The following is a 12,487-nucleotide window of genomic DNA, read 5'->3' on the forward strand; positions in this document are numbered from 1 at the left end:
CATGCCCTATCCAATGGCGCTTTGTCAAATAAGCCATAAATACATAAAGTATATCTGATTAACAATGCTTTTAATGTCAAAAGACAGCGTATTTTCTTAATCCAATACTTTATGTAATTATCCTTTTTGCAAACTACTAGTTGGTTATATTAACACTTGACTAATCTTGACAAGAAGTTGCTTGAAGCAGTTAAAGATCCAGATGCTGATCAGCATGCATTAAGTAATTCAGCTTAATTGTTTCCATCTAGATAAATGACTTACCTCAGTTCCTATCACAATTTCTTCCCTGGTAGAGTAGAACAGAAACTCATAGAGCTTATAGTGTTGAAATAAACTGAAACACAAAAGAATTGTGCACCTCTGATAAATTGACTTTACCAAAGAAAATAATGTAAGAATGCTTATCAAAGGCAAGTTGTTTAAATTGACCAAGTTCAAAACATTAAGCCCATTAAATATTAAGCATGGCCTAAGTCACTTTTATTCTAGGATTGTTAGAAGTGGTACAAAATTAAAGGTTTATTCTTGAAATATTAAGAACTAAAATAGTATCACTAAATTAATCTGTGGCAAATGGATGCTTTCAATAAGGGAAAACTTTTTGGGTGTTTTGGGGCCACACTTGACAGCTTTCAGGGGTTACTCCTGGCTTTGTGCTCAGAAATGACTCCTAGCAGCCTTGGAGGATCATATGGAATGCTGGGGCTCTATACTGGGTCAGGTGCATGCAAAGAAAATGCCCTGCCCACTGTACTATTTCTCTGGTCAGGAAAACTTCTTTTACTTTGAATTTTCCTAGATTAAAATTCATGAGTGTAATGGTCCTAAATAATAGAAAATTCATATTATTTCTCATATTTTGCTCAAACTTGTAAATCTGGCAAGAGTGACAATAAATTTATAATTGATCATATCAATTTCCCTCACATTCTCAAACTGTTTCAAAATTAATTTCATCTCTTATAACACCAGAAATACAACAAACTGAAATACATTTAGAAAATGTCTTATTTCCTTGTAGAATATTAGATATAACATCAAAGAAAAGAATTAAAGATAATTACTTTAGTTTCTACCCTGAGGGCTAGGAAATAAGTATAGAAAATCTATAAGACACCATAGGATAGTATTTTTTTTTAAAGCAAATGTTTTTAGTAATTTTAAATATCTAAGAAATATATTATTGAGAGTTTAAAATTTACTGAAGGGCTGACTTCTCATATCCTGTTTGTGATAATATTTGAATTTTTCTAATACTCTTCCTGCTGGTTGGAAAATTAATAGGCTCATAATAGAGCAAAATGCTCAAGAACAAAAAATGTCTTAGTGGTTTCTCTTTCACTCGGGTGCCTTTTGCTGTTTAAGAAAATTGATTTTGATATAACTGAGAAATTAACATTTGCAAAATGTAGCTACAGACCATGTATAATAATGGCTTCTCCTCAATGCTGTAATAGATCAAAGTTTCAATTCATTTGAAATCAATGAAAAAATCCTCAGGCAGCTGGGTCTCTTTCAGTTATATTAGCAGCTGATCTTACTACTAACATAATCCATTAAAATGTGATGGGTATGCAGACTCCGTTATATATTTTCTTTATTTTCTAAACCCTGTACAATCCAACTAGTCATCAAAATTCACAAAATTAACGTAGTTTCTGACATTTTGATTTGTTGGCTAAAAAATGCATTAAAATCAGTGAGGTTTGATAGTCAACAGACAATAAATCCAACCTATTCTGTATACTGTTTATATAAATAAAGTAAGTCTTAAGATTACAATATAATATTATACTGACAGCTAATTTTGAGTAAAAACGATTAGGCTGTAGAGTATTTCAGAAATTTTTCTTTGTTGTTGTACATATTTTTTCCTTCCACCATATTATCTCAGAGGAAGAAATTAATTCATAAATTCTTTCTGCTGTTTTGTAATCTTTCAGCCTTATTTCCCTCTTTGCATACAGAAATTATATTGTCTCAAGCCAAAATGGCAAATCATTTTACTACGGTGAAAATTAGAGGCATATTTTGTATAGATGGTCAAATTTGCTGGATGGGGAAAGCCAGGATCAGAGTGAAAAGAAATGGGTAGACAGGGGCCAGAGTGAGGTAGGGAGTTTTTGCCTTGCACATGCTAACCTAGGATGGACCACGGTTCGATCCTCGGGTGTCCCATATGGCACCCCCAAGCCAGGAGCGATTTCTAAGCTCTTAGCCAGGAGTAACACCTGAGCATCAGCGGATGTGACCCAAAAAGCAAAACAAAACAAAACAAAACAAAAACAAACAAACAAAATAAAACAACAAGTGGGTAGACAGGTACTTAAAGGGACTTTTACTTCCAAGGTGGGCAGGTCACCACCAATATTGGCCTCCAGTTCCCACCCTATTTTATGAAACATTTTGTTTTAGTCCTAAATCAAATGGACACTACTTGGTATGAAAATGTGTCACAATATCTGACTATATTCTAGGTAGCGTGATTCTCTGTTGTGAAAGATTCATGCCATGTTGTTTTTCTTATATTGAGTAACTAAGCATAATATTTTTGCCAAATCCCTGGGAATAAGCAGCATTCATAATGTTGTAAGCGTACCTGGGTGAGATATACATTCAAATGACATTATTAACAGTTGCAGTACTATTTGTGTTTATATTGAATGAATGATGCAATATATAAAATTAATTAATAAGACAATGATGAGAAGAATTTTGGGTTAGTTTTTTTTGAGGTTGGGTCACATCTGGTGTTGCTCAGGGGTTACTCCTGGTTCTACCACAGGAATCACTTCAGGCGTGCCCAGGGAACCAAGCAGGGTGTTAGATTGAACCTGGGTCCACCAAGTGGAAGGCAAGTGCCTTATTTACTCTATTATGGCTTGATCCCTAAATTTTTTTGTAATTAAGCATTTCCAATCTATGACAACATACAGAGACTGTATTAAGCATATAAATGAAATTCAGTTCTGTTATCGAAATGAAATTTTTATTTTATTGTTAGTTAAGTTTCACTTTCTGAAGTGTCTCTAAATTGATTCTTGTTTTTTACTGGTTAGGAAAACAGTATCAGGACCGGAGCGGTGACACAATCAATAGGGCATTTGCCTTGCATGTGCTGACCTAGGACAGATGGTGGTTCGATCCCCCAGCTTCCCATATGGTCCCCCCAAGTCAGGAGCGATTTCTGAGTGCATAGCCAGGAGTAATCCCTGAGCATCACCAGGTGTGGCCCAAAAAAACAAACAAACAAAAAAAAAGATAAAAAAAAGAAAAAAGAAAAACTTAAATTCATATTTAGAAAACTTTACAGTCATTAAAATAAAAATAGTTTATTATTTGTCATCATTCATCAGTGGACTTATGAGGCTTTCTGAAAAGGTGATGTGGAAAAACTATTTTTCCTTTATAAAATTTATGTATAATTCCAAATGTCTTATTAATGTTTAAATTTCTATGAAAAGAAGGCTTAAGTGTAGAAGTCTTTTAATATAAAGACTTAATGAAATAAAAATAAGTGTGATATTTCATTTTCTTATTTCTACAGTAGTGGTTTGGTTAGTTCATTAGATTATTGTGGTGGATATGTAAGATTAGAAATTTGGATTATGTAGGGTGATCTTTGTTCAGATCTAAAGGTAACTAACTGACATTTTCTTCCAGATTAACAATTTTCTGAAATAAACTGTTATGTATTACATTCATAAAAATGTTAAGGAAATTCAAGAAAAGAAAAGAATCGCCACTTTTGAACATCTAGGTGACACTGGTGTATGGGTTTTACTAATAGTTCCAGTTCCTACTATAATCCTCAGATAGTTAAAGCTCAGCTATGAAAAAATGTAAGGGTTCAAATCTAAGTGGAAATGGTAATGTACAGTGAAATCTTTGCACAGAGATTTCCAAACCTTGATGGGCAGAAAAACTTGATGGGCAGAAAGGTTCTCTGGATTTCTTCTTCTTTTGCTTTTCTTCTTCTTCTGAAAGGTTCTTTCATATTTCTATTTCTTTGCCTCCCTTATTCATTCATAAAGGCAATGCATTATTTCAAGTGATAGATTCTGTGGCTTTTAAAAAGTGAAGCACTGACATTTGCTTTCACAGTATTTAGGGAGATGCTGGAGGCCAAACTCAGTCACAATTATCAGGTGGTTCAATGCTAGGCTCAGTGGTACCAGATACCATTTTGAAAAACCAGTTTGGTGCTGAGGGGTTTCCGGAGCTAGACCCAGTGGTGTTAGGGTTCAAACCTGGTGAGGATTCATACAAAACATGCACCCCTGACTGCTGAGTTATCTCCCTGGTTCTAAAAAGCTCCACTTTATGGAGATTGTTTTAGCACTAAAAAAATTGCATCATGACAAATGCCATAATTATATAAAACACATTATACCACATGCCATTATTAATGGCAGAAACCAATATATAAACTTTACAACCCTATACGCATTAATGTTTTAAAAGCTTCAAGACTACAACCAGAATCATTGCCAACCAAAATCACGAGCGTGCCTAGGACATCATGCAGTGCCTTATATTTTTGGAATTTTAATATTAAAGTCTGAGGAAACCTGCAATATATTGTTGTAAAGGAATGAAGATACTTTAAGGAGTTTTGGTGAGACAAATGAAGGATTCTTACCAATTTTTATTTTAAACACTTGCAAATTCTAAAATTGTTCCATGGGATAGATGAATGATTTTAATGCAGACCTTGTGATAGACATTATAAAAAAGACAGATTTCTTAATCTGCCCGTGAAAAATCACTGTAATAAAAATACTTTCCCTGTATCCCATCATTTTATAATAAGAAAGAACTAATGAATTTAATTGGTTAATCTTATAAAATATTACAGGGAGCATAATAAATTTTAGGATATACATACATAAATCTCCTTACTTTCTAATATAAAGCCTTTAAAGCAAACATTTAAATGAAAATGAATGTTATCCCTTAATATGTAAGATTTAGATGTTGGGTCAAACTACCTATAAAATATAGTCTACCGTAATCAATTTCAATTAATATGCTAATCATATTAAAACAAATTTAGAGATAAACTTCCAAGAAAAATCATTATTAAAGATGAAATATAGGCCAAATATTAACTTTTATTAAAAATAAATGTTAGGGGCTGGAGAGAATAGTACAATAAATAAGGCATTTGCCTTTTGTGGAGCCATCTGGGTTCTATCCACAGATAGAACACATATGGTCTCCCAAACCCTACCAGGAGTGATCAGATACAGGAGTAAGCCCTGAGCAGAGCCAGGTGTGGATCCAAAACCAAAAATAAATCAATAAATAATGAAATGTTAGATGAATAGTTTCATGTGCTTATTTTAAATTACTGGAAGGAAAAAACTGAATATTATGAAACTATTAGTTGAGTAAATTATTGCATTAATTATATAAATTATGATTTTTTTAAAACTAACTTGATAGAATTTTCTTGAAGATATAAGGTGAAAAATAAATGTTACTAAAAAAAGCAACATACATGATTTTTACTACACTTGATCTTAGCCAAAAGGCCGAGGAGCGATAACATACCTGATTTTTATATAGTCAATTATAGCATTGGCTTGTTTTACATCAAAGGTATTCCATTCCTCATCTTTTTGTTCATTAGATGGTCCTATTTCAGCCATAACTTCTCCAATCCATTTTATATTCTCTTCTAAGGTCATATGAAGTGCTAAAATAAATTTAAAGAATTCTTAAATATTATTTTGATAGGTGACTTGAAAACAAAGAAACCCAAGATATTACTAGTGTATCAAAATTTATTTTGAAGAATCTGTGAGACAAAAATGTTAAAAATATTATTTGGTAAATTAACAATTGCATTTTAGATAAAATAATAGATAACATAGCCAACAAATAAATTAGTATAGTTATATAAAATAATTTATTTCATTTTAGATTAAAACATTTCCAAATCTAAATATTATTTTCAAATGAAAAGGATTATTTTGTGATAATCAAAAAAGGCTATGAGCTATTATACAAGCTTTATTAGCCAATGAATATGTCCTACAAAATAAATTTGGTCACTTGAAAACAATCTTATTGAACTCAAAGCTAAAAATGTCAATATAAAGAGGCAGTCAATATTTGGCTTCAACTATTATCATGTGGGAAAATTTCAACAGAAGACAGAAATGTGAATTTTTATGTAAAACAGTAAGAGTTATAAGTCACGTAAGCTATTTCTCAAAAGTATAACTGGTAGTGAAAAGGGTAACAGTGGAATTAGTTGACCAATTTTTCTCAAAATAAGCAAGTCATGGTTCAAGTTCATTTTCTTGCAACTAAACATCAAACCTACAAATCAAAACTATCTACTGTGGTATTTGCCCTGTTGAAAAATTTGTGAGACAAATGTCAAAAGTCTTAAACTTTACTTTTACAGCGTCTACAACAATATCTACATAAATTTATTTTTATTTATCTTATCTTTCTAGTTGATTATGTTTAACTTATTTTTAATCAGTGTACAGAAGACTATCATTTTTTCTCTCTTTTCTGCTTGTCGGCTATACTCACACACACACAAACACACACATACACACACGCACAAACACACACTGTATCCTAAAATGAATACAGATAACTAGTGTCCAGATTGTTTTATCCGAGAATAAATAATGTTAGATTTAGTGCTTTGGGGAGGTTAGTCCAGATGGGAGCCTGAAAAACGGCCCTGGGGGAGAACTGTATGGAATAGTGTGAAACTTACTCTCCAATACTAAACGAATCTCAATATTTCCAACTCTTGTTAATGGAGAATATATATATATATATATATATATATATATATATATATATATATATTTAGAGACAAGCTGGAGAACATAAAAGAAGTATAAGAACAGAGGCCCAGTGTTGGATTCAGTTAAGAGATTGCAGCTGTGTTTCAAATTATTAATATACGGAGAGTATCTAAAAATCTTAAGACGCATTTCATTTCATTTGCAATTTGTTTAGCCTACATTTTATTCTATCCAAAGGAATTTGAAAGAAGCACGAATCAATAAAACAATAAAAAAAATCAGTTTAATGAACACACTTGGTTCAACTTATCTTTTATATAGTGTGTCAGATACATGAATTAATGCTGAAAAGCTAGACTGTCCTTTGTTGTTCTAAGTAAAACTCAATTACCATTGTAAATTTCTTTTTCCATGATAAAGTTCTTTGAATACTGTAGGCGTAAGTTCAGAAATGAAAAATATGTTGGATAAAGGTAATTCAAAATTGGAATAATTTTTATCAATAAAATGGTATTAGAGATGCAGAGGAAACAATCATTAGATAAATGCTTGTGCTTCTAGATAAAATTATATTTATTAAGCACAGAAATACATTTGTACTACTATTTCCTTATTCTGAAATATTACTAGTTCTTTACGGCTCTTTATTTTTTTTCTGTCTAATGTCTTTCTATAGATAATGGCTTTTAAAACTAGGAAAGTTATAATTTTACTTATTTAACTGAAAAGTCTGCTCTGTTAAAAATCATTTAATGATGCGATTAAAATATGAAAGAGTAACCTTAACTAAGGGCCATTAGAAATAAAATTTATCTTTAAAAATCTAGGGTAATTAAAGAACAATCTAGACTTAAGACTAGTTGAAATGTTTAGGACAGTACTTCATATATGATACTAGCTTACTAGGTAGGTGATCTGAGTTTCATTTTCTTTATCATTTTCATTTTCTTTTTCTGTAAATGAAAACAATGCCCTTTCTCAAAAACAAACAAACAAAAAATAACAGCACTATTTGCTGTTACAAAGACCAAATAACAAATTCACATAAAATTCGAGTAAATTAAAGAGACCAATATAGCAAGCAGTCTATTTCATGAGTAAAGTATTTTTCTAGAATTCAGTCTAATGCCAGTCTAAGCTGAATCATGGAGAAGTGCTTTGACTTGCTGGAGTTGACTCCTGTGACTCTAAGAATTATTTAAACTCTGGATTGGAGCAGTGGCGCAGTGGTAAGGCATTTGCCTTGCTGACCTAGGACGGACATCGATTGGATCCCCTGGCGTCCCAGATGGTCCCCCAAGCCAGGAGCAATTTCTGAGTGCAGAACCAGGAGTGGCCCCAAAGCATCACTAGGTTTGGCCAAAAACAAAAACAAAACAAAATAAAAAAATAAAAAAGAATTATTTAAACTCTGATTTTTTGTTTGTTTGTTTGTTTGTTTGTTTGTTTTTTGGGCCACACCCGGCGGTGCTCAGGGGTTACTCCTGGCTATCTGCTCAGAAATAGCTCCTGGCAGGCATGGGGGATCATATGGGACTCCAGGATTAGAACCAACCACCTCAGGTCCTTGATCGGGTGCTTGCAAGGCAAACACAGCTGTGCTATCTCTTCGGCCCCTCTATCTGATTTTTTGATGATTTAAAAACTGGAACAAAAAAGAGAGGCACTTCATGAATTTGTGAGTGAATTAAGTGAGATCTTATTTGGAAAGCTAGCACAAATTAATTCCATTACCTTATTATTATTATTATTATTATTATTTCCCTATTTGAGAACAATGATTCAATTTTATATACATAGATTATATTTCTGATTTTTTATTAATATTAACTTCAGAGGCATGGAAATCAGTCTAGTTTACAGACTGACAAAGAGGCCACACATCTAACCTACTACTTAATGTGCTACGGGTTCTCTTTGATCTGGCTCTGAAAAAGATAGAACCCAGAATGAATATTGGTAAGGTAATCAGTGCATTTCTCACATTTCATAATATTCTAGTTTGATGCAACTTGATTCCAGATGGGTTGTTAGCAGAATGCCTTGTATGCAGTACTAGTTTATAAACACTTTAGACAAGAAAAAAAATGAAACACGGTCAGTAAGAATGAAATTCTCACGTTAGGATTTTATTTATAGTGGTTAGCCACACTTCAGTTAACATCACAGAGTGGGATCTTAAATGCTTTTACTATTAAGATATTACTGGGATCTGGAGCAATAGCATAGAAGTAGGGTGTTTGCCTTGCATGTGGCCAACATGAGACAGATCCAGATTCACACCCTGGTATCCCATATGGTCCTTCAATCCTATCAGGAGTGATTTCTAACTGCAGAGCCAGGAGAAACTCCCGAGTCCCGCTGGATGTGGCTTCAAAACGAAAACAAACATATATATATATATATATATATATATACATAATATACATATATATACATACATATATGTATACACATATATTTTATTGCAGGAAGGAAGTGCTACCTACATGTTTATGATTCTACAACCTCTCAGTTTCTGCATAAACATAATTTAACTCTCCCCCTGGCACACTTGACTAAGATTACATTCTTCTGTGATAATTATGAATTTGTTAGGTTTATAGGTATGGGAACATTTTTTTTTCCTGACAGGAAAATTTTGTTTTTAAAAAAGTACCATATATGTACTTTTATACTTTCATGGTTTGTGTGTAGTTGATGAGCCTATTCAAAGTTTTAGAATTCACTTTTGAACTGACACCAACAATGTGATTTTGTATATAAAAATAGTTTGGGGTCAGTTCTATGTAATGGAAAATTTTGAAGATAGACATACCAATTGGAATCTGGAATGTGAAATTTGTGAGCATTTTTATGTCCCTTTATTCCTCTAGTCACTTAATTTTTTTTAATAGTGACTTTTACAAAACAAAGTCTGACATTATTTGACGTCCAATCAATCACTTCCTCTTTAGTGTTTACTTCTAACAAATTTTTGCATGACATTCATAAATAAAGACTTTCTCCTATTTCTTCTATGATTTGTTTGAAAAGATTTTAGATTTGTACTTTAAGTTTATCATTGTGATTCAGTGTGAGATAATTGTATTATATTAAATTTATATGTTGGATTATAATTTTTTCAGTATAGATGCACAGTTGCTCCACATCTATTAAAAACAAATAACTATCCTTTGCAACTGAATTGTTTTTGTGTTTCTACTCAAAATCAGAGCACTTTCTTTTGACATAATTGTTTATCAGAAATCTCTTTCCTGTCCATTCATGACATTTTTATTGCTTCACTAATACTGTATTGGACATATTAACAAAAACTTTTGGAGCAAGTCTTAAAAATAGTTGGTATGACTTTTACAATTCCATTCTTATTTTTAAATCATGTTAGCTATTTAGGGGGTTAGCCTTTCCTATAAACTAAGCATGGATATATCTAGATAAAAAAATCTTTTTTTGTTGTTTGTTTTTGGGACACACCCAGTGGGGCTCAAGGGTTACTTCTGGCTCTGCACTCAGAATTCACTCCTGGCAGAAGGAGTGATTGTGGGGGCCATAAGGCATGCCAGGAATTAAACTCGGGTCGACTCTCCATGCTGTCACTCCAGACCCTATCTAGATAAAAATCTTTCTAGATTTGTACTGATATTGCATTAAACTAGAGAGCAATTTGGGAAAAATTGACGTTTCTTTGTTTACCATATTTAGTCTTCCAATTCAAAAACACAGTATAATTTCAACTTACCTAGGAAATCTTTCATTACGTTTTTATAGATTCAATTTTGTAAATATATGTAAATATATATTATTATGGAGAACACAGCTGGCAATACTCTGGAGCTACTATTGTTCTGCATGCAGGAATCACTCCTGGTGGTACTCAAGTGAGTTGTGACCTTATATAATGCTGGGGATAGAATCCAGGTCAGCCGTATACAAGGGAAGCACCTGTCCCTCTGCTCTATCTCTCTGCTCCCCTCATCATATAAATATTATGCATTTCGTTTAAGACTTATAGATAAGAACTGTGTGTATGGTATTGTAGTATTGTGCATTTCTGGGGTAACTAGAACTTCACAAGACAAAGCAAAGAGCTCTATCCTGACCTATACCCTTCACCTATTTGTTAGAAATGTGCAATATATAGCCAAAATTTTAAAATACAACCAATTTTTCTCTTTGAAAAGTCTTTTTTTGACTATGACTACTCGTCCTGATCTCTCCTAAATATTGGTATGAAGATATTTCTAGCCTCAAAAGTGAAGCATTCTCTCCTTTACTATTTCTGGAAATATAACATTAAAAATTATATAATTGGAATTTAATTTGATATATTTTCTATCACTTAAAAGAGCTGGATCTGCATATTTTTCAGGACTTTAGCAAAATATTTGATTAATTAAATATTTAAATGACAATCCTGGTTATCTATTTCATATTCAGTTATACTTGTTAACTTGTGGATTTAGAAATTGATCCATTTCATCTGTTTTCTAATATGTAAATATGAACAGTATTCTAATATCCTGTTAGTATTATTTACTTCTGTAACATCACTTTCTTTTTTATTCCTGATGATGATAATCTGTCCCTTCTATTTTTTGTTAGTTTTGCTTTATAGACATCAACCTGATATTTTTCAAAGATTTTGGTTTTGTTAAATTTTGTCTGTTGGTTTTCAATTTTCAATTTATAATTTCTAGGTTCCATTTTTTATCATCTGGTTTATGTTTACTTTTTTGTTACTGACTTCTACAAGGTTAAAAATTGCTTGATAATAAATTTTAGATATTTTTGTTTCAAAGCATTCATTAATTTACTATTGATTCATTGCACCAACAAAACTTCATGCTTTTATTTTAATTTACTTTTCTAATATTTGTTGAGGGTTTTTCATTGACTCAAAGACAGTTTAGAATTTTGCAATTTGATTTCAAAGAACTTGAGTATTTATCTAATGTTCTTCCTATATTAGTTACTTATCTAACCCTACTGTGGTGACTGAGAACTAATCAGGATGTAATATAATTGAAGTTTCTATTTGAAAATAGAAATAATGACCCAGGTCTATTAACAAAGATTAACTATTGCTCACTCAGGCTATTTCATTTTCAAACAGAGGTCTTCACAGGGCCTTTAGAGTCAAGTGGATTTCCACATATTCAAAAATATATTTCTATGGGGATGGATACATATTATAATAAATATGGTTCTTGTTGTGCATATAATCACCCCAAGTTCTATCATGGCACTCCATCTAGCACCCCATATCATACTGCAATGAATGATAACTGAACACAGAACCAGGAGTAAGCCCAGAGCACTGCAGTTGTAGCCAAAAGCAAACATAAAAACAAAATAAAAGATACTTCTTTTGTTTTAAATTTAAGATCCTTGAAAGACTAATAAATTAGACTAAGACTAAACTGGTCTACTTTGTTAAATAGTCCAAGAATACTTATAAGAAATGAGCTTTCTCTTATTTGAGGGTAAACTGTTTATAAAAATGTCAATATATTCTCCTCCTTGATGCTCTTTTAATTTCCCCTTGAATTACACATTTTGTTGGCTTTTATTTTTTTTTGAGGGGGCACACCTGTTGATATTCAGGCCTTGTATAGGGATCATACCCAACAATCTCAGAGGACCATATGGGATGGTGGATATTGAACCCAGGTTAACCGCATGAAAGACAAGCTTCCTATATG

At 32.2% G+C, this 12,487-nt stretch overlaps 1 protein-coding gene and 1 pseudogene across 1 annotated transcript in view; both read right to left on the minus strand.

The window, feature by feature from the left end:
- Positions 1 to 12,487, minus strand: part of CABCOCO1 (ciliary associated calcium binding coiled-coil 1) — a 155,885-nt gene that overhangs the window by 119,817 nt on the left and 23,581 nt on the right. Inside the window, exons 4-5 of the mRNA XM_049790629.1 lie at positions 5,560 to 5,704; positions 265 to 337 (exon numbers count right to left, since the gene is read on the minus strand). Of these exons, the coding sequence (XP_049646586.1) occupies positions 265 to 337; positions 5,560 to 5,704 (218 nt within the window). The remainder of the gene's footprint in view (positions 1 to 264; positions 338 to 5,559; positions 5,705 to 12,487) is intronic.
- On the minus strand, positions 5,467 to 5,552 carry LOC125995198 (uncharacterized; annotated as a pseudogene).

Source organism: Suncus etruscus, chromosome 17 (assembly GCF_024139225.1).
Source record: "Suncus etruscus isolate mSunEtr1 chromosome 17, mSunEtr1.pri.cur, whole genome shotgun sequence".
Classification (NCBI taxonomy): Eukaryota; Metazoa; Chordata; class Mammalia; order Eulipotyphla; family Soricidae; genus Suncus; species Suncus etruscus.